At 36.6% G+C, this 26,977-nt stretch overlaps 1 protein-coding gene across 1 annotated transcript in view; it reads left to right on the top strand.

Moving 5' to 3' along the window:
- The window catches only part of LOC149793788 (uncharacterized), a 98,215-nt gene that overhangs the window by 191 nt on the left and 71,047 nt on the right, over positions 1 to 26,977 (top strand). The window contains exons 2-5 of the mRNA XM_089969053.1: positions 17,892 to 18,069; positions 19,348 to 19,517; positions 21,321 to 21,426; positions 21,834 to 21,934. Coding sequence (XP_089825179.1) covers positions 17,895 to 18,069; positions 19,348 to 19,517; positions 21,321 to 21,426; positions 21,834 to 21,934 — 552 coding nt within the window. The 5' untranslated portion in view covers positions 17,892 to 17,894. The remainder of the gene's footprint in view (positions 1 to 17,891; positions 18,070 to 19,347; positions 19,518 to 21,320; positions 21,427 to 21,833; positions 21,935 to 26,977) is intronic.

The raw sequence follows: 26,977 nt of genomic DNA, 5'->3' as shown, positions 1-26,977 counted from the left end.
ACTGGGGTTGATATACATTAAATACAACTGGACCAAAACCAGTTTTATACGCAGAACATTTTAGACATGGTCGTATTGGGACACAATAATGAGTAGATCTTCTACGAGTACTAGTATTACTATTACTACCGATAACGATGATGGCGTCAATTATGCTAATGTTTCTGTGGTTCTAAGTGTATAACTATCACCTTTAGACGATGATGATGATGATGATGGTGGCGATGTTTATAATAAAACTAATTTTGGCATGAAAATAAAACATTAAATTTAGATGTGTTTGATAAGCTTTTACTTTCATGCTTTGTTCATTTAGTTTGGTGTGTATCTGAGAAATAGTGGCAAAAATGCTTTGTTATTTATGTCACCGTTGATGGCATTTATCGAGGAGATCTAGATAAATTCTAACAGGCGCAACAACGATATATTATGTACATCGTGTCGCGTGTATTTCCTCCTTCTCTTTGATTGAATAAGTGCCTGGTAATCCTCTTTATTTACGATGTCATAATCCGTCCTTGTGATAGTGGCTGTCACAGAGTGTGTCAGGCGTCTAGTGCAGTAGTGTAGTTTTAGTTAGTGTGGCTGCATCTTCTGCTTCAAGCTGCTGCCTCTGGCTAGCCTCTAACATCCTGTGGCGAAAAAGGGAGCCAAGTGCGTAAGCCACACACCCGCCATTACTTAGCCTGTCCGTCGCAAGACTCCTGCAGTGTGTCCTCGAGGCAACAAACGATAACTAGGCATCATTCGACCCCAAACTGAACTTGGTACCTTGAAGCAACAGTGGGGCCCAGAGGTGTGGCGTTAAGACCCACCGGTGTGTAGACACATTCTGACCTCACACCTACCACTGCTCCACATATGTGTTAAATTGAGCTACCGGCCTATCTTCCAAATAAAGCTTGATCCTTCCGACTGGACTATTGAGATCATTGTCGACCCAACCCCCACGATGGCGGACCAGCAGGGTACTGTGCAGCGCAAAGGCATTGACGAGGTACGATAGAAATGATGGCAGTGCACTGCAATCCACGGAGTCTCCAGCCGTTGCGATTCTTCACGTCATTGGGAACCAGCATTCACGGCCGAGAGAGTGGTATTGCCCCTGTGCAACGACTTTCCCATTTTAAGAACTCTTTCGCGCAGGTTCTGTTGTGCAAAGCCTATCCCAGATTGTCTAACCACGTCATCCGGATGGAGAAGACCAGAATACCCAGAGAGCCCTTATATGGTAAGCTCGATCAGGAAAAATCAAAATGAGGGCGCCAGAGGAAAGATACAAATACAATTTTAGGTGTAACGTGAAATGGTGCGGATTCCATCCTAGCGAGCTGGAAGATTCGTCCAAGGACAAGTCTACTTGACGCACGCTCTTCACAAAGGCCATTCAAGTAGTGGACGATGACCACCGTCAACGACTCACAGGCATGTTAGACAAACTGCACACTGCAGCATCCCAGACAACCAAGTCTACAGATTTACCATGCCCAACCTGTAGCATCCAGTGTGCTTCCACTCGTGGGCTCAAGAGGCATATGCGTAGTCACGGTGGGTACACAAATAGGGTTTTCATCGGACACGATGGACAACTGAAGAAGAAAAATCCGACGTTGTCACGAATACCTTTTTGTATGACTGATGAAACATGCAGTCAATGGAAATATGTCAGGAAGAATTGTCGCTGATTTTGTATGTACAAGACAGACCATGAAGAGTCGATCGTGAATAAACCAAAAACAAGAGTATAAATAAAATAAATTGATACGTTATTATAAAAAATATCTTTCTTAAATACGCGATTCATGAATCGCGAATAAATTCAATAATTCTCGATTCGCCGAACTGGTTATGCCTCATGCGAAACGCTGTAATGAAACTGGAAAATTTATCAAATTATTTTTTCAGCGGCGGACTTTGACGAACATTCCTTACTCTGCTCTGTTAATAAGTTTATCGTGCAAACTTTTCCTCTGTTAATAAATTTGTCGAGCAAACTGACCACGCATTTTTTGTATTTGCCAGTCCTTCTATCCCTGGTTGCTTCCGATCTATGTAATGATCAGAAGATTTTCTCAGCGATTATCAGTTTCTCATCACTATTAGTATCAAGAACAAAACGTTGTTTGATCAAGCCGAAATATCGCTTATAAACAAATCTGTAGAAGAGATTCTTTCATCTCATAATACTGACCATGAGGTAACCTGTTTTTATGACAGAGCAGAAAGGATTAGGAGTCGATAATGTACAAAACCACCAAGTTAGAAAACTTGGATGTCTTCCTAACTATTCAACATGATAACGCAGAGCTTTCCCAAAGTCTCCATTGACACACACACAGAGATACATACACTACCATACACACACACACACACACACACACACATATATATATATATATATTCTCTACTACTTCTGAGGCTAGTGAGTAATAAATATGAATATGATTGGTTTCTAATTACAGATTTTCTATCTTTCTTTTTCCGTTGTGATAACCTTTAGCAGATTTTGTTTTGGCCTAGTTGTATTTAGCATATTACCGGTCCAAAGCTCTATATTGTTGCCACTGCATGGAAGACAAAGTTCAGAATTACGTGTGATGCTAATACAGAATTTTATGCAAGGTTTTGGTCCTAAACTTCCGTTTCGAACTCTTGCTGAATGATAGCCGCAATCTTCGTAATATCATGGCTTTATACGTGTTGTTGTTGATCCAATCATCAGCAGTTTGCAACTATGTTTTGCTCTGACATTATTATTATTCCCAAACTCTATTTCTTGAGATTACTATCGGTCCATATGGGTCTGGTAAACGACAGTTGCTAATCAACGTAATAATTAGATGGCTAGAACGGGATAAACTTTACTATGTGGCACCACCCGCAGATGACCAACGTTGTTATAATGTTCTTAATGAATTCAATAAAAATACTATGTCTTCAGATTTATTTTTGGGTGATAAAAATGTTACTGACATCGATGATGCACAATCGGTCGAAGATCTTGATTGCGCTATCATCATTCTTGTGTTCTACGATGATGTTATCGTTGATAAAAAAAACAAATCAAGTCAGTCTATTCTCACGAGGTAAACATAAAAATGGAGATGTCATTTATGTTACACAGCGGTATGCAAAATCCCTAAGGTCATCATAGATAACTAATTGTTTTGCTATCCATAACAGCGTTGTTACAGATATATTGCGATAAATTCATCAGACTTGGTGCCTCGGTGATACGACCATATATCAGATTAAAACTTCTTTGCACGTGTTCAGAAACCCCAACATTGAATCATTTCAATCAATATACACGATTCAATTACATTAGGACCCCCCAGAAGGTTCTGTTTCTAAAATATTTAAAAGGGCGATTCACTCCCAATATTTACTCACATTGTCATTTTCCTGATCTTCCTATGAAATTTATGTTCACGAACACTAACAAATAATGCAGTCTCAAATATTTTATCTGGTAAGCCCTACTCACCCCTCAGGCTTCCTGGTCTGGTATGACCTATTTTGTTATAAGCCTTATTTTCACGAAATAATGGATAGAATGTCCAATTTATTTATAAGCCTTATATTTATGAGAAAAGGTATCCTCTAGGTGTGTGTGTGTGTGTGTGTGTGTGTGTGTGTGTGTGTGTGTGTGTGTGTGTGAAGCTGCTTTATCTGATATTTTCTAAAAGGAAATCAGCAAATGTAGAAAATTTTACTTTTGTTCTGATTTAAGGGTTTATGGATGTTCGGTGAGATCTGAAGTTAAAGTGTAGGAAAATCCGTTTTGGGCACTTTATATACAATAAGAGATAAAGGCAGTAGAACGTATGGTGAACTAACTGGTGTTCAATTCGTACATACCAAGTAATTACCATGTACATATAATGTAAGAATAAGCTTGCATAATGTAATTTTATCATTATATATATATATATATATATATATATATATATATATATATATATATATATATATATATATATATATAATTTAATAATAGGCAGTGCGTTGTTGTTGTTGTTGATGACGATGATGTTGTTGTTGTGTGTCTGTGGTATTATATTATTGTTTTATAACATATAGGGGATTTGTTACCTGCCAGACTAAATACGAATCGATTTATCTTATACTTTTAAGCATACACATCAATCATAGGCATAACCTCCTGTTCCACAATAACACAGCCTCTTCAATCTGCCTTTGTACGTTGTTTGCATCAGAGCTTACCCGAGCTGAATAGAAATATGAATGCAGTAAGAGTTCAGCCTAATGCGAGGAGTTTGTATATCAATATGTAATGACATATTGTAACATTAACACAGGCGATAGTCAAACCGAGTTCTGTTTGGCAACAATAGTTTACCTTCTATTTATAGCTGGTATGTCAATGTATTTTAAAATATAAAAGCAACGGGTAGCTCAATTAGTATTGCATTGTGTGGCTTATATAATCTGTAATTGCTCATGTGCAACATGTGCAATTCTCTATAGTTCCAGATGTAGAATCAGTCCTGTTTTCATTCAAGGTGTTCTTCATATCAGACATAGATATACTAGTTTAAAACGGAATATAATTTCTTTCATAATAGAAATGCGGTCTTTAATTTCCGTTTGAGTTACCTGTGCCCGCAGATTGGGTATATCCCATGTGACTAACGTAACCCACGTATTTATTAATAGTTTGCCTTGTCCAGTAAGTAGTTCAGTAGTTTTGGATCCACGTGATAAAACGTGAGTATTGACCTCTTTAATGTTTGTAATAATTTAAAGTTCTCTCGAGTATAAACTCTCTTTTTGCATGCTGAATGAAGGTTTATATAATACTAGTTGACTATATCTACCTGCTTTTCGCAATGTCTGTCCGGACTGGGGTTGATATACATTAATTACAACTGGACCAGAAACAGTTTTATACACAGAACATTTTAGACATAGTCGTAATGGAACACAATAATGAGTAGATCTTCTACGAGTACTAGTATTACTATTACTACCGATAACGATGATGGCGTCAATTATGCTAATGTTTCTGTGGTTCTAAGTGTATAACTATCACCTTTAAACGATGATGATGATGATGATGATGATGGTGGCGATGTTTATAATAAAACTAATTTTGGCATGAAAATAAAACATTAAATTTAGATGTGTTTGATAAGCTTTTACTTTCATGTTTTGTTCATTTAGTTTGGATTGTATCTGATAAATAGTGGCAAAAATGCTTTGTTATTTATGTCACCGTTGATGGCATTTATCGAGGAGATCTAGATAAATTCTAACAGGCGCAACAACGATATATTATGTACATCGTTTCTGGTGGATTTCCTCCTTCTCTTTAACTGCATAAGTGCCTAGTAATCCTCTTTATTTACGATGTCATAATCCGTCCTTGTGTTAATGGCTGTGTCACAGAGTGTGTCGGGCGTCTAGTGCAGTAGTGTAGTTTTAGTTAGTGTGGTTGCATCTTCTGCTTCAAGCTGCTGCCTCTGGCTAGCCTCTAACATCCTGTGGCGAAAAAGGGAGCCAAGTGCGTAAGCCACACACCCGCCATTACTTAGCCTGTCCGTCGCAAGACTCCTGCAGTGTGTCCTCGAGGCAACAAACGATAACTAGGCATCATTCGACCCCAAACTGAACTTGGTACCTTGAAGCAACAGTGGGGCCCAGAGGTGTGGCGTTAAGACCCACCGGTGTGTAGACACATTCTGACCTCACACCTACCACTGCTCCACATATGTGTTAAATTGAGCTACCGGCCTATCTTCCAAATAAAGCTTGATCCTTCCGACTGGGCTATTGAGATCATTGTCGACTCAACGCCAATGATGACGGACCAGCAGAGTACTGTGCAGCGCCAAGGCATTTACGAGGCACATTATAAATCATGGCAATGCACTGCAATCCACGGAGTCTCCAGCCGTAGCGATTCTTCATGTCACTGGGAACCAGCATTTACGACCGAGAGAGTGATATTGCCCCTTTGCAACGACTTTCCCACTTTAGGAGCTCTTCCGCGCAGGTTCTGTTGTGCAAAGCCTATCCCAGATTGTCTAACCACGTCATTCGGATGGAGAAGACCAGAATATCCAGAGAGCACTTATATGGTAAGCTCGATCAGGAAATATCAAAATGAGGGCGCCAGAGGAAAGATAAAAATACAATTTTAGGTGTAAGGTGAAATGGTGCGGATTCCATCCTAGCGAGCTGGAAAACTCGTCCAAGGACAAGTCTACTTGACACACGCTCATCACATAGGCCATTCAAGTAGTGGAGGATGACCACCGTCAAAGACTCACAGGCATGAGAGATAAACTGCACACTGCAGCATCCCAGACAACCAAGTCTACAGATTTACCATGCCCAACCTGTAGCATCCAGTGTGCTTCCACTCTTGGGCTCAAGAGGCATATGCGTAGCCACGGTGGGTACACAAATAGGGTTTTCATCGGACACGATGGACAACTGAAGAAGAAAAATCCGACGTTGTCACGAATACCTTTTTGTATGACTGATGAAACATGCATTCAATGGATATATGACAGGAAGAATTGTTGCTGAGTTTGTATGCACAAGACGGACCATGAAGAGTCGACAGTGAATAAACCAAAAACAAGAGTATAAATAAAATAAGTTGATACGTTATTATTTTTAAAAAAATTCTTTCTTAAAATACGCGATTCATGAATCGCGAATAATTTCAGTGATCCTCGATTCAGGGATATAGAAATCTTGTTTTTGTATTACACCGCTTCGATAGCGCTGAACTGGTTATGCCTCATGCGACACGCTGTAATGAAACTGGAAATAATATCAAATTATTTTTTCAGTGGCGGACATTGACGACCATTCCTTACTCTGCTCTGTTAATAATTTTATCGTGCAAACTTTTCCTCTGTTAATAAATTTGTCGAGCAAACTGACCACGCATTTTTTATATTTGCCAGTCGATCTACCCCTGGTTGCTTTCGATTAATGTAATGACCAGAAGATTTTCTCAACGATTATCAGTTTATCATCACTAATATGATCAAGAACAAAACCTTATTTGATCAAGCCGTTAAAACGCTCATAAACAAATCTGTGGATGAGATACTTTTTTCTCATAGCACTGACCATGAGGTAACCGGTATTTATGACAGGCCAGAAAAGGTCTTCGTAGTCGATAATGTCTAATACCACCAAGGTCATTTGCCTCATAATTATGAAAACTTGGATGTCTTCCTAATCATTCAACATGATAACGCAAAGCTTTCCCAAAGTCTCCTTTGACACACACAGACACACATTCATACATACATACCCATACTACCATATATATATATATATATATATATATATATATATATATATATATATATATATATATATATATATATATATATATATATATATATATATATATATATATATATACATACATATATATGCATATACATATATATATATGTATATACATACATATTTATATATATATATGCATAACACACACACACACACACACACACACACATATATATATATATATATATATATATATATATATATATATATATATATATATATATATATATATATATATATATATATAGATAGATAGATAGATAGATAGATAGATAGATAGATAGATAGATAGATATTCTCTACTACTTCTGAGGCTACTGAGACATACTTATGAATATGACTGGTTTCTAATCACAGATGTTCTTTCTTTCTTTTTCCGTTGTGACAATCATTAGCATATTTTGATGTGACCTAGTTTTATTTAACATATTACCGGTCCAAAGCTCTATATTGTTGCCACTGCATGGAAGACAAAGTTCAGAATTACGTGTGATGCTAATACGGAATTTTATGCAAGGTTTTGGTCCTAAACTTCCGTTTCGAACTCTTGCTGAATGATAGCCGCAATCCTCGTAATATCATGGCTTTGTACGTGTTGTTGTTGATCCAATCATCAGCAGTTTGAAACTATGTTTTGCTCGTGACATTATTATTATTCCCAAACTCTATTTCCTGAGATTATTATAGGTCCATATGGGTCTGGTAAACGACAATTGCTAATCAACATGATAATTAGATGGCTAGAATGGGATAAACTTTACTATGTGGCACCACCCGCATATGACCAACGTTGTTATAATGTTCTTAATGAATTCAATAAAAATACTATGTCTTCAGATTTATTTTTGGGTGATAAAAATGTTACTGACATCGATGATGCACAATCGGTCGAAGATCTTGATTGCGCTATCATCATTCTTGTGTTCTACGATGATGTTATCGTTGATAAAAAAAACAAATCAAGTCAGTCTATTCTCACGAGGTAAACATAAAATGGAGATGTCATTTATGTTACACAGCGGTATGCAAAATCCCTAAGGTCATCATAGATAACTAATTGTTTTGCTATCCATAACAGCGTTGTTACAGATATATTGCGATAAATTCATCAGACTTGGTGCCTCAGTGATACGACCATATATCAGATTAAAACTTCTTTGCACGTGTTCAGAAACCCCAACATTGAATCATTTCAATCAATATACACGATTCAATTACATTAGGACCCCCCAGAAGGTTCTGTTTCTAAAATATTTAAAAGGGCGATTCACTCCCAATATTTACTCACATTGTCATTTTCCTGATCTTCCTATGAAATTTATGTTCACGAACACTAACAAATAATGCAGTCTCAAATATTTTATCTGGTAAGCCCTACTCACCCCTCAGGCTTCCTGGTCTGGTATGACCTATTTTGTTATAAGCCTTATTTTCACGAAATAATGGATAGAATGTCCAATTTATTTATAAGCCTTATATTTATGAGAAAAGGTATCCTCTAGGTGTGTGTGTGTGTGTGTGTGTGTGTGTGTGTGTGAAGCTGCTTTATCTGATATTTTCTAAAAGGAAATCAGCAAATGTAGAAAATTTTACTTTTGTTCTGATTTAAGGGTTTATGGATGTTCGGTGAGATCTGAAGTTAAAGTGTAGGAAAATCCGTTTTGGGCACTTTATATACAATAAGAGATAAAGGCAGTAGAACGTATGGTGAACTAACTGGTGTTCAATTCGTACATACCAAGTAATCACCATGTACATATAATGTAAGAATAAACTTGCATAATGTAATTTTATCATTATATATATATATATATATATATATATATATATATATATATATATATATATATATATATATATATAATTTAATAATAGGCAGTGCGTTGTTGTTGTTGTTGATGACGATGATGTTGTTGTTGTGTATCTGTGGTATTATATTATTGTTTTATAACATATAGGGGATTTGTTACCTGCCAGACTAAATACGAATCGATTTATCTTATACTTTTAAGCATACACATCAATCATAGGCATAACCTCCTGTTCCAGAATAACACAGCCTCTTCAATCTGCCTTTGTACGTTGTTTGCATCAGAGCTTACCCGAGCTGAATAGAAATATGAATGCAGTAAGAGTTCAGCCTAATGCGAGGAGTTTGTATATCAATATGTAATGACATATTGTAACATTAACACAGGCGATAGTCAAACCGAGTTCTGTTTGGCAACAATAGTTTACCTTCTATTTATAGCTGGTATGTCAATGTATTTTAAAATATAAAAGCAGCGGGTAGCTCAATTAGTATTGCATTGTGTGGCTTATATAATCTGAAATTGCTCATGTGCAACATGTGCAATTCTCTATAGTTCCAGATGTAGAATCAGTCCTGTTTTCATTCAAGGTGTCCTTCATATCAGACATAGATATACTAGTTTAAAACGGAATATAATTTCTTTCATAATAGAAATGCGGTCTTTAATTTCCGTTTGAGTTACCTGTGCCCGCAGATTGGGTATATCCCATGTGACTAACGTAACCCACGTATTTATTAATAGTTTGCCTTGTCCAGTAAGTAGTTCAGTAGTTTTGGATCCACGTGATAAAACGTGAGTATTGACCTCTTTAATGTTTGTAATAACTTAAAGTTCTCTCGAGTATAAACTCTCTTTTTGCATGCTGAATGAAGGTTTATATAATACTAGTTGACTATATCTACCTGCTTTTCGCAATGTCTGTCCGGACTGGGGTTGATATACATTAATTACAACTGGACCAGAAACAGTTTTATACACAGAACATTTTAGACATAGTCGTAATGGAACACAATAATGAGTAGATCTTCTACGAGTACTAGTATTACTATTACTACCGATAACGATGATGGCGTCAATTATGCTAATGTTTCTGTGGTTCTAAGTGTATAACTATCACCTTTAAACGATGATGATGATGATGATGATGATGGTGGCGATGTTTATAATAAAACTAATTTTGGCATGAAAATAAAACATTAAATTTAGATGTGTTTGATAAGCTTTTACTTTCATGTTTTGTTCATTTAGTTTGGATTGTATCTGATAAATAGTGGCAAAAATGCTTTGTTATTTATGTCACCGTTGATGGCATTTATCGAGGAGATCTAGATAAATTCTAACAGGCGCAACAACGATATATTATGTACATCGTTTCTGGTGGATTTCCTCCTTCTCTTTAACTGCATAAGTGCCTAGTAATCCTCTTTATTTACGATGTCATAATCCGTCCTTGTGTTAATGGCTGTGTCACAGAGTGTGTCGGGCGTCTAGTGCAGTAGTGTAGTTTTAGTTAGTGTGGTTGCATCTTCTGCTTCAAGCTGCTGCCTCTGGCTAGCCTCTAACATCCTGTGGCGAAAAAGGGAGCCAAGTGCGTAAGCCACACACCCGCCATTACTTAGCCTGTCCGTCGCAAGACTCCTGCAGTGTGTCCTCGAGGCAACAAACGATAACTAGGCATCATTCGACCCCAAACTGAACTTGGTACCTTGAAGCAACAGTGGGGCCCAGAGGTGTGGCGTTAAGACCCACCGGTGTGTAGACACATTCTGACCTCACACCTACCACTGCTCCACATATGTGTTAAATTGAGCTACCGGCCTATCTTCCAAATAAAGCTTGATCCTTCCGACTGGGCTATTGAGATCATTGTCGACTCAACGCCAATGATGACGGACCAGCAGAGTACTGTGCAGCGCCAAGGCATTTACGAGGCACATTATAAATCATGGCAATGCACTGCAATCCACGGAGTCTCCAGCCGTAGCGATTCTTCATGTCACTGGGAACCAGCATTTACGACCGAGAGAGTGATATTGCCCCTTTGCAACGACTTTCCCACTTTAGGAGCTCTTCCGCGCAGGTTCTGTTGTGCAAAGCCTATCCCAGATTGTCTAACCACGTCATTCGGATGGAGAAGACCAGAATATCCAGAGAGCACTTATATGGTAAGCTCGATCAGGAAAAACCAAAATGAGGGCGCCAGAGGAAAGATAAAAATACAATTTTAGGTGTAAGGTGAAATGGTGCGGATTCCATCCTAGCGAGCTGGAAAACTCGTCCAAGGACAAGTCTACTTGACACACGCTCATCACATAGGCCATTCAAGTAGTGGAGGATGACCACCGTCAAAGACTCACAGGCATGAGAGATAAACTGCACACTGCAGCATCCCAGACAACCAAGTCTACAGATTTACCATGCCCAACCTGTAGCATCCAGTGTGCTTCCACTCTTGGGCTCAAGAGGCATATGCGTAGCCACGGTGGGTACACAAATAGGGTTTTCATCGGACACGATGGACAACTGAAGAAGAAAAATCCGACGTTGTCACGAATACCTTTTTGTATGACTGATGAAACATGCATTCAATGGATATATGACAGGAAGAATTGTTGCTGAGTTTGTATGCACAAGACGGACCATGAAGAGTCGACAGTGAATAAACCAAAAACAAGAGTATAAATAAAATAAGTTGATACGTTATTATTTTTAAAAAAATTCTTTCTTAAAATACGCGATTCATGAATCGCGAATAATTTCAGTGATCCTCGATTCAGGGATATAGAAATCTTGTTTTTGTATTACACCGCTTCGATAGCGCTGAACTGGTTATGCCTCATGCGACACGCTGTAATGAAACTGGAAATAATATCAAATTATTTTTTCAGTGGCGGACATTGACGACCATTCCTTACTCTGCTCTGTTAATAATTTTATCGTGCAAACTTTTCCTCTGTTAATAAATTTGTCGAGCAAACTGACCACGCATTTTTTATATTTGCCAGTCGATCTACCCCTGGTTGCTTTCGATTAATGTAATGACCAGAAGATTTTCTCAACGATTATCAGTTTATCATCACTAATATGATCAAGAACAAAACCTTATTTGATCAAGCCGTTAAAACGCTCATAAACAAATCTGTGGATGAGATACTTTTTTCTCATAGCACTGACCATGAGGTAACCGGTATTTATGACAGGCCAGAAAAGGTCTTCGTAGTCGATAATGTCTAATACCACCAAGGTCATTTGCCTCATAATTATGAAAACTTGGATGTCTTCCTAATCATTCAACATGATAACGCAAAGCTTTCCCAAAGTCTCCTTTGACACACACAGACACACATTCATACATACATACCCATACTACCATATATATATATATATATATATATATATATATATATATATATATATATATATATATATATATATATATATATATATATATATATTTATATACATACATATATATGCATATACATATATATATATGTATATACATACATATTTATATATATATATGCATAACACACACACACACACACACACACACACACACACACACACATATATATATATATATACATATATATATATATATATATATATATATATATATATATATATATATATAGATAGATAGATAGATAGATAGATAGATAGATAGATAGATATTCTCTACTACTTCTGAGGCTACTGAGACATACTTATGAATATGACTGGTTTCTAATCACAGATGTTCTTTCTTTCTTTTTCCGTTGTGACAATCATTAGCATATTTTGATGTGACCTAGTTTTATTTAACATATTACCGGTCCAAAGCTCTATATTGTTGCCACTGCATGGAAGACAAAGTTCAGAATTACGTGTGATGCTAATACAGAATTTTATGCAAGGTTTTGGTCCTAAACTTCCGTTTCGAACTCTTGCTGAATGATAGCCGCAATCCTCGTAATATCATGGCTTTGTACGTGTTGTTGTTGATCCAATCATCAGCAGTTTGAAACTATGTTTTGCTCGTGACATTATTATTATTCCCAAACTCTATTTCCTGAGATTATTATAGGTCCGTATGGGTCTGGTAAACGACAATTGCTAATCAACATGATAATTAGATGGCTAGAATGGGATAAACTTTACTATGTGTCACCACCCGCATATGACCAACGTTGTTATAATGTTCTTAATGAATTCAATAAAAATACTATGTCTTCAGATTTATTTTTGGGTGATAAAAATGTTATTGATATCGATGATGCACAATCGGTCGAAGATCTTGATTGCGCTATCAACATTCTTGTGTTCTACGATGATGTTATCGCTGATAAAAAAAACAAATCAAGCCAGTCTATTCTCACGAGGTAGAAATAAAAATAGAAATGTCATTTATGTTACACAGCGGTATGCAAAATCCCTAAGGTTATCATCGATATCTAATTGTTTAGTTATCCTTAACAGCGTTGATACACATACTTTGCAATATATTCATCAGACTTGGTGCCTCAGTGATACGACCATATATCAGATTAAAAACTTCTTTGCACATGTTCAGAAACCCCCACATTGAATAATTTCAGTACATTTTTACGATTCAATTACATTAGGACACCCCAGAAGGTTCGGTTTGTAAAATTGTTTAAAACGACGATTCACTCCTAATATTTACTCGCATTTTCATTTTACCGATCTTCCTATGAAATTTATTTTCATGAACCCTAACAAATAATGCAATCTCAAATATTTTATCTGGTAAGTCCTACCCACCCCTCAGGCTTCCTGGTCTTGTATGACCTATTTTGTTATAAGCCTTATTTTCATGAAATAATGGATCGAATGTCCAATTTATTTATAAGCCTTATGTTCATGAGAAAAGGTCTCCTCTATGTGTTTGTGTGTGTGTGGAGCTGTTCAGACCTTCCATTTGCTTTATCTGATATTTTTCAAAAGCGATTTCCTGGTTTATAGAGTCTAGTAAGAGCTCTTGTTAGTTGAAATACCTATTGCCATACAGATCAACGGAATGGAGGAAATGATCGGGCTCATAACGAAATCAGCAAATGTAGAAACGTTTACTTTTGTTCTGATTTAAGGGTTTATGGATGTTTGGTGAGATCTGAAGTTAAAGTGTAGGAACATCGGTTTAGGGCACTTTATATACAATAAGAGATAAATGCAGTAGAACGTGTGGTGAACTAACTGGTGTTCAATTCCTACATAACAAGTAATTACCATGTACATATATTGTAAGAATAAGCTTGCATAATGTAATTTTATTGTGTTGTATATATATATATATATATATATATATATATATATATATATATATATATATATATATATATATATATATATATATATAACGAATTTAATAATACGCAGTGAGTTGTTGTCGTGTGTGTGTGGTATTATATTCTTGTTTTATAACATATAGGAAATTTGTTTCCTGCCTAATTAAATACGAATCGATTTATCTTATACTGTTAAGCATATACATCAATCATAGGCATAACCTCCTGTTCCACAATAACACAGCCTCTTCAATCTGCCTTTGTACGTTGTTTGCATCAGAGCTTACCCGAGCTGAATAGAAATATGTATGAATAAGAGTTCAGCCTAATGCGAGGGGTTTGTATATCAATATGCAGGAATGCCTATTGTAGGGAAATAGTGTAACATTAACACAGGCGATAGTTAAACCGAGTTCTGTTTGGCAACAATAGTTTACCTTCTATTTATAGATGGGGTGTCAGTGTACTTCAAAATATAAAAGCAGCGGGTAGCTCAATTAGTATTGTATTGTTTGGCTTATATAATCGGAAATTGCTCACGTGCAACATGTCTCCATTCTCTGTAGTTCCAGATATAGAATCAGTCCTGTGTTCATGCCAGGTGTTCTTCATATCAGACACAGATATAATAGTTTAACACGGAATAAAATTTGTTTTATAAGAGAAGTGCGGTCTTTAATTTTCCGTTTGAGTTACCTGTGCCCGCAGATTGGGTATATCCCATGTCACTAACCTAACCTACGTATTTATTAATAGTTTGCCTTGTCCAGTATCCAGTTCAGTAGTTTTGGATCCACGTGATAAAACGTAAGTATTGACCTTTTTAATGTTTGTAATAACTTAAACTTCTCTCGAGTATAAACTCTCTTTTTGCATGCTGATTTAAGGTTTGCATAATGCTAGTTGACTATATCTACCTGCTTTTCGCAATGTCTGTCCGGACTGGGGTTGATATACATTAAATACAACTGGACCAGGACAAGTTTTATACACAGAACATTTTAGACATGGTCGTAATGGGACACAATAATGAGTAGATCTTCTACGAGTACTAGTATTACTACTACTACCGATAACGATGATGGCGTCATTTATGCTAATGTTTCTGTGGTTTTGAGTGTATAACTACCACCTTAAGATGATTATGGTGACGATATTTATAATAAAACTAATTGTTGCATGAGAATAAAACATTTAATTTAGATGTGTTTTACAAGTTTTTGCTTTCTTGTTTTGTTCATTTAGTTTGGGGTGTATCTGAGAAATAGTTGTAAAAATGCTTTGTTTTCCCTGCCCCCCCCCCCCCATAATGCACGTCGTTGTATCTAAAAATATGTCCATGTACACATCATGCATGTACACAACATGCATGTAGGTATCGAGTTCATTTAAGCAGGCTGTTCCAACTTCATGTATACCTGTGTAGCATACAATTCCAATCTACACAAATTCTTTCATCTCCCAGTACTAATCAAATGCATTTATTCCACCCTGGGTGGGGACATGGCGTCAAAAAATCTTTGACATCACGTTTTGGTTAAAACCCTGTGGTTAGTGGTGGTTCATCACTTATTTTTTAAAGCCCATAATCGATTCACTTTTTATATAGAATATAAATCATGATATTCCCCGCTTGCTTCACTTACCACACATGCCCCTAGGTGGCGCCACACGGTCAATACCATCATTGGGGCTACACTTTTTTTTCTGGAATTTTTAATTGCTTTTTTATCACGTCTTTTCCTTTAAACGCATCTTAGATTCACTTCATATGATTCAAGCTCACGTCCCTGCTTGAAGCCATTGGGTCAAACAAGACATGTTATCTCACTGTTTTGCCAGAACTCATTATGTACTTTCCACTGTATCGGCACTTATTCCCTTTCTTTCAGTACCGTTCAGGCTCCTCTTTTCCCTACTGGCCGGTGCCACGAGGTCATGTTACATACCGCAGTGTGTGTGTTTGTGTGTGTGTGTGTTGGATTTTTAACGTAGCCTTAACAAGTTTGAGTCATATCACTACGACGTCTGCAGTGTAACAGTTTATAGTGATGTCTAGCACTGGGCGTCATGCCGCAGACATGTGGCATGATGTCCTACCCAGTCACATTATTCCGACACCAGGCCGACCAGTCCTAACACTAAGCTCTTAATACTGACGCCAAGCGAGGCAGCTGTTAATACCATTTTTGCAAGTATTTGGTATGACTCAGCCGGAGACTGAAATCACGAACTCCCGCATCCGAGGCGGACGCTCTAACCCATGCCGTAGTGATATGTCGGCGGTTAAAGTGTTTGGGTGCAGTAGGTTTCCAATTACACTTCCCTAACTTCTCAAACAATACACGTCAGGTTTTGAAATATAACATCATGATACAAAGACCTCATGGATATCAATATTTCAGCCCCATGGGATGTGCCCCTTGATCAGCCCGTGAGGTCAAGAAATACATTTAGAACTATTTGTTGGTTAAAGCTGTAATATAGTCACCTATATTTCAATATCATGTCACATGTAAACGATTAACATGGTATTGGGAATTTAACACAGCACAAATATACCTTCCATCCAGGCCAGGTCCTAGGTTAAGGCGGGCGAGGCAACTGCCTTCGCCCACGCGCTTTCAGGAAATCGTGTCCACAATGCATGTTTTTTTTGCGTTCGACACCAATCATCGCTTTTTCTACCTTGTGCCCCGCATGCTACCTTGCGCCCCGCACATCCTAGGGCCTGGCCTGCCTCCTTCCCGTACCACTTTAATTATAGGTTACGTCCCTGGCTGTGGCCAGTGAATTTAAAATGTGGATACGTTTTCCCCGACCCAGTGGTCAACCTATTACGGGGTTTAAAAAAAGGATACGTTTTAAATTTGATCCCATCTCGTATGTTTATATATAATCAAATTCATTACAATGTTCTTAGTGTACTGATATTGTCCTGTAGGTAATGTCAAATGATGGAGCTTAAGTTCTAGAAAAGGGACATTTTGGGGTAAAGAGATTTGTCACTAACATTTATTAACCCCATGCCAAATTGTTTTAATAATCGAATTAAATATCGCCCCATACTTGCATTTCTCCCGACAGCTCGGTTATTCAACGGTTATCTCTAATTGGAACTATGGTTTAGGCCTTTGAATAGAGTCATATTGTTAAGAACTTATCAATTTCTGTCGCTTATTCTGTCTTTTTTCCTAAGGTACATTTCAATAGTTCTTTGTCCAATATACACAAAGTTTGAAATGTATGACGACATAGGTAATTTTTTTTTTTTTTTGCTACATATAGAATTTCTGCCATTGAAACATGCCTCTCTTTGGGGCTATTGCATGTAGTTATGCCCTTTGAAATGTGCATAACTCGTCTCATGAAGAATGACGTTTATTTCTTAAAATAGTTCTCATTGTTTTGCAACATTCTAGTTTAGTTATTTGTTTTTATTCAGGTCATGAGTACCATTTTAAATAATCTGGATTTGGCGACGTGTGTTTCGACAAAATTTTCACCAAAGCTTGTACTTGAAGCAGAAGATATACACGTAGCTATCAATGACGTTTCTATTCTAAGTGACGTCAGCGTTGTGGCTCACAGTGGAGAACTGTTGACCATCATGGGGCCTTCAGGTCAGGATGAACGATTTTATTATCAGGGAATTTTCATTCTTTATTCATACTAATGCTGTAATTATTGTATCCTAGCATATTGGAGTCTCTCTTCCTTCGTCACAGAAGAGACTAGATTCTTATTCAAAATCAAAAAGATGATAACATTTTCCAGTGCTCACACACTCTAACACCCACAGACTCAACAGCCTCTGTCCGCTTATAAAATGAATGTTACGACTAGTTGATTGTGTATGCAGCCAAGAGGTGTGCAGCAATTACAATCGCAATTGTCCATATATATATGGTCTGAGCAAACATTTTATTATATCGTAAACACAGTGAAACTCCTCTAGGGTTTCAACATTCTAACATACATACATTAAATGTGTTCACAAACTATTGTAGCTTCCAATATTTCTGGAATTTTACCCATAATCAGAAAACTTTTGACCGCGGCTGCATCTCGTTTACAGACATATTGCTCTGCAATTGTAATATGAAATTTATTACAAACCTACTCTATTCCAAACACCCTACACTACAACCCTCTATGTTACGAATCGCCATTCTAATTTGTCTTCAGTTATGTAACAGAAGCTGTTAAGTTTTCTCTCTATTCGTTCATATCAACAAAATTAAAACTAAACATGATCCAGAATTCGCGTTAAACTATGTTCATGAAAGAGTCCACAAAGAAACTTTTGAAGGGAAAAATCAATGAAAAATGTCGCAGTGGAGGAAGCTTTCTCAACGAATAGGTCACTGGGGGTTGGGGGTCACTAAATATACCCAGCATACAATGTAGTAATAGCTGGGTATGTATAACTATCACAGGGGGATATGTGATTTCAAACTATCATTTCGTTGCATAACATCCTCTCTCTCTCTCTCTCTCTCTCTCTCTCTCTCTCGTATATATCCATATGACTATGCCATTCTCTCCCGCAAAATATATATATATATATATATATATATATATATATATATATATATATATATATATATATATATATATATATATATATATATATATATATATATATATATATATATATATATATATTCCCGAGTGTGGTGTGTCTGTGTGCGTGTATGTATAATTATCCTAAATGTACTAATATCATTAGTGTTAATCGATACTTTTTATATATTACAATCTAGGCTGAAAATGTGTCTGATCTTTTCTGAAATAAACTTTAATGACTTTCAATCTTAGCCATTAATCATCTAGGCGAATACCTCACAATATACACCTAACCTATAATTTAGACAGATTAGTACTATTTACTTTTGAAGGGTCAGGGAAAACAACCTTGCTGAGCACCATCGCAGGCAGACGAAGCCCTCAATCTGGTTTTATTAAACTGAATGGCAAACTGATGGACAAACAATTGCGTCGAAGGCTTGGGTTCGTTCTCCAAGAGGACACATTTTTCGCCAGCCTTACTTTGAAGGAAACACTCTATGTAAGTTTTGTTACTAGTATTGTGTGTCTGTTTTGGGGGGGCATATAAGTGATCTTTCATTACATCGGTGTGACTCTCTTTGTCATTCCATGTCGACACTTTTGTCCACACAGGGATTGGACTAGAAAATTAGGAAATGACATACATACATACATACATACATACATACGTACGCCCCGTTTTTTCGGTAGCTTTCAAGTAGGCATCTCACGCCCTAGTTCAAAGTCCAAATAATTTTATCTTCTGTAATTTTGATTAGAAGGAAATTAGAATCCCAAAACTTGGAGGACGTTATTTACTCTGTTTTACGTTAACAACAGGCTACATTCTACTTCTACATATACCATATAATTGTCAAGTTTATACGCTTTCGTTTGCTTGATTCCTGTTTTAATCTTTAAATTGAGTTTTGGTTCAAATCATTTCGAAAATTTTGCTTAGGAGGTACGGAAAACTTTTTCTCATGTCCGTTTAAAAAATGTGTGATAAGGCCAATTTCCAGTTAAGTTATGATAGATAGCAAAACATTTGATTACTTTAGCTCTGCTAAAAAAAACCAGTGTCCAAATAGTTGCCAATCTTGTAATAATAATAATAATAATAATAAGATCATAGTAATACTTGTTAATTCGAAGATAAAGGAGCTCCTGGATTTGAAAACGAAACCTCTGCGGTTTGTTTCCCATAATGGTAGTTTTAGGATATTGTCTTTATGAGATGCAACGTGATAGAGCTGTGATGAGAATTATTCGATAAAGCCATTGAAAAGATGCAATACGGGGGTCACTCGAGGGATACAAATTTATAAAATAATATAAATGAGAAAAAAGACTGAGCTCATGGAAATAAGAAAGGATTGTAAACTTTATCAGCAATCCAGACCTTTTGTTTGGGGCGGGGATGGGGGTGGGGGGGTGGGGTGGGCTAGGGACCGAGAATGTGCATAGATTAGCAGACCGCTCCGGTGGCCTAGTGATTAGAACATCCGCATCTGATGTGGGAGTTCACGGGTTCTAACCCGGGCCGAGTCATACCAAAGCCTTATAACAATGGTACTTACAGCTACCTCACTAGGCGCTCAGCATTAAGAGGTTAGTTTTAGGACTGGTCGACTTGATGGCACGATAATGTGACTGGGTGGGACACCATAATACATGTGTGCTGCATAATGCCCCAGTCCTAGACATCACTATAAACTACCAGACTGCAGACATCGCAGCGATATGACTGAAAAATTGTTAAAGCTACATTAAAAATTCCAAATCACATACACACACACATACACACATACACCTTAGCATTTCTGCATATATTTCACTCCAGCTTGAAGGTCAAATACATTACAATACCCTGCGTATTTCCGTCCGTCGTTCCCTTCTCAAATCGTATCCCTGTCTCGGTGTAAATTTACGAAGCGCTGTAGCTGTGCTTCTTCTGTACTACTCACCCGAGAGAGGAATGTAATCATTGGAACCCGCTCATGAGGTCTATGGGATATAGTCAATGATAAATGTACCAAACTTCCAATGAGATTGACGGTTTCTAATACTGGTTTTCGTTTTCCAAACTCAGTACACGCTCTAGCCGCGCATCATATATTTCATGAGTTTTGTTTTTGAACATGAGGTCTTTGTCCGCTGTGTGAGTTATTTTTAGTGGAAGAGAGATGTTTGGATGTCTGGAATGTTTAGTAAAACGCGTGAGAAGTAGCTATAGAGAGCTAATTAAGTTGCATAAAAGTTGATATTATTATTATTATTATTATTATGATTATTATTATTATTATTATTATTATTATTGTAGTTTGCATCAATGATTCGTTTGCCTGAATCCATACCGAGAGCAGAAAAACTTCAACAAATCGACGACCTGGCAGACGTTCTGGATGTTAAGAAATGTTTGGATACAAGTAAGCTTTATAGACTTTAAAAACGTTTTATATTTTACGAAACGAAAATCTTTCAACTGTCGAACGAAAGCAAAAAATTATTCTCTGAATCAAGTTCAGAATTGAAGTTTGGAGAAAAAGGTGATATTTCCTGCTAATGGGAAAATGTTTCAAAAATCCAGAAAACATCAAAGTTTACGTTTACAATCTTTCGGTAATGTTTCTTTTCTGTCTCATTAAAATATTAATATATGTGGATTGACTCGGTTTAGATATTGCAAAACTGAATACAATAGAGGGAGGTGCTGAATTCCTAATTTCAAGTCACAAGTGCCTTTTTCCTTGCATGAATATTTTTCTTTCTTATAATTTCCACTTTAAATTAAGCTTTGAATCCTGTGCTGATTCATTTGACGGATTCGATTCAGGAATTGGAGACATGTTCATCCCAGGTCTGTCTGGAGGGGAGAAAAAGAGAGCTAGTATCATATGTGAGCTTCTGACCAATCCGGACATACTTCTTCTTGATGTAAGTATACAACACTTGTCCGGAATTAGTGAAGCCTTAAATTAGTATATTTACTGAAGACTTTGATACGTCGCCTTATGAAGCGTGGCAGATTAGAGGCTTTACTGCAGGAGGTACCAGTGATTTCAAGCAAATATCAAATAACCCGATATTGCGGCGCATGTGCACTTAGATCTGAAACCGCTTCTACAGGGCAATTATTATTTCAGCAAATACAGAAAACTGTTCTTAGAAAAAGGACTTACTGCTTTAAACCATTAAATTTTACCAAGGCATGGCATATAGTGGTGTCATTTCGAGCAGCAACAACAATCGGGATATAGATGAAAATTTCGTACCATCACAAGCAGCAGCAGAGGAGGTGAACATATCTTTTGCTGGAACGTCATGTTTGAAAAAATACGGCTTCCTACGAAAACGAACAAAATACGGTAAATAACGCCAAACTGAAGTGTCTAACCTATAGAGTTTCTCTATAATTGGGTTAGTTTATTTTGTTACTTTATCTTTGTCGTTCGTGTTTTTCTAAATTTGTATGTGCGTTCGTTTACCCGCCGGAAGTCTAATTGAGGTCGCATCTCCTCTGCTGCTATAAATGTGTGAGTATTAGATCAGCTCGAGGAAGATTAGAAGCAATTAGAACATATCTGCCTGTTCATGACACTCGCAAACAAAAAACTGCAAGAACGACAAGAAGCACAAGTTGAATATACAGAAGGTACAGAAAAAAATATTTAAACCTGTTACAAAGGTTACTGAAAGAGTCACATTCGCTACTGAAGGTCCTCTTCCAACCTTAAAAAAAATGCTGAGCAAACAGAAAGATAGCATGAAGAGCTAAACAAACAAAAAATATTTTACAAGGTATTTCAGATGAAGTACATGCTTCTCAGCCTAATAATGTAGATGATGCTCACTTTATCGACATATGTAAAGAAGTACTTGAAGATATTGATCAAGCTCGCATTAAAAAGGATGATGTATCAAAACAAGAAATGATTGATGCAGTTGGTAAATTTAGCGATGATAGTATGCTCTACATGAGGAATACTGAAGAGGTAGATTTATCTAAATTTGCTGTGCAAAGTTATCATGACCGAAACGAATTTTTATGACATGAGTACTCTAATAAATATGTAAATAGTAAAACCTGGCACGATTTGGTTTATAAAGTACGCTATAACACTGGTATGATCGATAGGAAAAAAAATTCAAGATATAATAATTTTATTGGTGGAGTAGATAACTATATTAGAAAGTTATAACGACAAGAATCACAACAACAATTAGCATTACAAGAGCAACCATCTCAAACAATAAGTGATGAAAAAGCTGAACAAAAAGGAGAACAGAAAAAAGAAGATAAACATGAGAGAGAACAAGAAAATGTATAGGAAAAAGACCCCGAATTTAAGAAAATTAGACAAGTGTGGGAAATACGTTCTTCGCCAGGTAAGAAAGATGTAGTAGAAACAACCGGAAGTGGTTTTGTTACACTAAGAACTTGTCCTGACAGTGTTCTTGAAGATGTTGACCGACTAAAATTCTGATCGGAGGATATCGCGTTGGGAAAAAATTCTCCAGACATTATTAATGAAATATCTGATATTTGTCGAATATTATTTACAGGAGGTGTTAGGATCGTAACATTTATAATTTTCTCATTAATGAAATTGTCGATGATTATTACAGCGACTGAAAACAATTAATTAATCAACATGTAATTTAAAAATGATTATACACAATGCTCAACGTGGGCCTGTAATATTAGGGTAGTAAACTCATAACTGCCATGCGAACAAAGAGATTTACGGTGATGGACTTGGTGATGTTGTTCAAGGATCATTTAGGAGAATAACACCAAAAGCAATACCGATTGCAAAACAATTAGGAATGAAAGCTATTGTGCTATTCGCGATAAAGGTATTGGTGCTGTTGGTAATGTTGCCGGTAAATCATTTTCAGCACTCAAAGAAAGATTTGCTCGATTAGCGCGAAGAAAACCACAGCCAGTAAAATTACCCAGTACTGAAGTTATGCCCGCAAATGTCAGTAAAATAGTAAAATTTTGCTGCAAATCAAAGACTAACAGAGTTTGCTAATATATCTCAGTCAGCAAAACAAAAAAAAACATAACTGCTAGTCTGATAGCAGAAATGGTCTTCGTGTTAGACGATAATAAATATAATAAAAATGTTCAAACGTGTATCCGTTCCAGCATTTGATATAGACACACCAATTCTTAATATACGCGATTATCGATATTATTCCAACGACGCATTCCAACCAAATCAGCGTGGCATAAGTGAGCTGCAAGTTCAGGATACAAGCATATATTTCTTACCAGCTGAAGCGTTTATTGAAGTAGAAGGAGAAATTATAAAAGCGGATGATACTGAATATGCAGCTGATGTTAAGAGTTGGTTTTGTTAATAATGGTATTATGGCGTTGTGTGACAGGGTTACGTATATTATCGACGGACGAAATATTGAAACAATTCAAAAAGACATTTGATGTTGCTACAACGATATTGGGTCTAGCAAGATACTCACATGATTATTGAAGATCAGCTGGTCCGTCAATGATGCTTGCCAAAGACACTTCTGACCACCCTGATAACTTACAGTATAATATAAGACGAACAAGGAACTTTGCCGACAATAATGACGCTTATGTGTGGCCGGTAGTTCATGGTATAAATACAGAAATTAACTTATCATTTGCTGCACGTAATTCAATCATAAAAGGTGATCGGAGAAGATTTGCATGCGCAATTCCACTATCACATAATTTTGGATTTTGTAGAAATGTCAGAAAAGTTATTTTGGGGGCAAAAAATACGATTGTTCTTGTGAGAAAAGCTACTGATGATAATGCACTCTGGCGTCCTGTCAGTGATGATGGTAAAGTACTAATAACAATACTTTCGTTGTGGATGCCAGTAATGACCCCATCGGTTGTTGAAGAAGAAAAAGTAATTACTTGTATGAATTCAGGTGGAAAGTCATTGTTATCATGGTTGACAATGTCAACAGATAGAGTTCAAAGTAACGTTATCGGTTTATTTACATGGCATATAGCATCACAGTAAGGAGTTTCTGCACCACGACATATATTTATTGTTTTACAAGATGCTACACGAGTAAATGCACAAACACATAGCCTTATGATATTTGATAAATGTAAAGTTACTGAATTTTCTTTAAAGATAAAGTACATCAATAACCATCTAAATATATAATGTTAAATTTTGATCTCATTCATGTAGCGCGTGCATATCATCGTTTAATTACGTTTATGGGACGTGATCAAAATATAGATACTGGTTTGAAAATATCACTGATGTTACAACAATGTAACCGATCTATTACTTGTCACTGGAACATATAGAATTATTCAAACAATCTGTCGTTGATATTTATTTTAAAGCTGGTGTAAACCCTGGTGGTGTTAATTATAGACCAATGGCAGTTATACTCATTGATAAAGCAATGATACTTGAAGGTGTTGGTGGATGAATGAGAGTTATTGATGCTTCACAAGAAAATATGTAACTAAATCGCTCACGATATTTATAATGTCATGTCATAATGTTAGCGTTACTCTGACTCCTGGTCAGATTATAAAGCTTCAATCAAATTCAGCAAAGGACTGCGGAATGCAAATATCACCAACACAAGATCAGATGACAGGTGGTCAGAGTAAACTATAATTGTCAGAACGTCAACTCAGGCATTTCAATAGCGTCAAACAATCAAAACCAGGGGTTAAACTTAATCTTCTGCTGGTGCGTTTTAGACTCAATTAAAACAGGCGGTATGTTTCCACTTCTTCCAGCTATACCAGAGTTAATAGTTGCTGAAACTCGAGCTGTTGCAAAAGCAGCCGCACTTGGTGCTGTTGGAACTGGTGCTGGGATGGCATTAAAAAAAGCAACCTGACAAGGATTTAAAAGAAAGGGAAGGGGTCTAAGATTACCAGGAACCCCTTATCGATACGGAAAGGGTCTGAGACTTCCATGAATACTTCGTTAATCTTTCCAATGTCAAATTTTGATTTACTTGATGCTGCTAAAAATTAAATATAACAAATTTTTTAGGTATTTTTATCGTGATCTATTACCGAAACAACCAAACAATTTTGAAACAGGCTTTATTAATCTCTATAATAGTTCTGGTCCTGGCACACATTGGGTGGCATACGCAATTGATCCATGTGGAGTTATTTTTTTTTTATTCGTATGGGTAGGCTCCACCAAAAGAATTTTTAAGTGACGTAAACACAATAAAAACTTAAGTCTGGTATTCAATATTACCAAACAATAGCCGATCCGCCAATATGTGGCCGTGAAGTAATTGCTGTACTCGAAGCTATATCTTTTTCGACATTACCACCTTATAAAGTCGTACACGACTATCCAAGTAGCCACAAATCGTATTAGACAGTAGATATTTACGGAAGATCTTCTCTGAGTAAGACTCAAGGCAAACCTTAGGGCGACTTATCTAAATATGCAACCCATAACGAGGTCAAGGATGAACTCGTTAATCGTTTTGCAAATGTAGACCAAACTGAAGTCTTGTTTTTCAGGATAAACAAGCACAATTAAAGACGAATAAAATCTCGTTGACATATATTATTCTGCGGGTTCCGGATGCAGCAGAAGATAACTTAGTGGTGTTTAATAAAAACGGTAAAATTAAGAAATCAGATGAATCAATTACACCAATCATGGGAGAAATTGCTGGACGTATCAGAAGAACTGGGGATATTATGTAGGACGTTCTCAATATGAGTAAAAATACGATTATTAATGTGAGGGAACCAATATTCAGATGATGACGTGATAACGAAACTTTATGTCGACAGCAACAACAACATGATTAGAACTGAGATTAAAGATCGTTTATCAACCACTGGTGATACAATGACTGGTTCTCTCAATATGACTAAGCAAAAAATTACTGGTCTTGGAGAACCAGAAGCAAACGATGACTCTGCAACGAAGAAATACGTTGATGTTGGCAACAATCCGATGATGA

The sequence above is a fragment of the Sinohyriopsis cumingii genome, chromosome 8 (assembly GCF_028554795.1).
Source record: "Sinohyriopsis cumingii isolate HCF-2022 chromosome 8, ASM2855479v2, whole genome shotgun sequence".
Classification (NCBI taxonomy): Eukaryota; Metazoa; Mollusca; class Bivalvia; order Unionida; family Unionidae; genus Sinohyriopsis; species Sinohyriopsis cumingii.
Note: the sequence above shows the minus strand (reverse complement) of the source record. Positions and strands in the feature narration are given on the sequence as shown.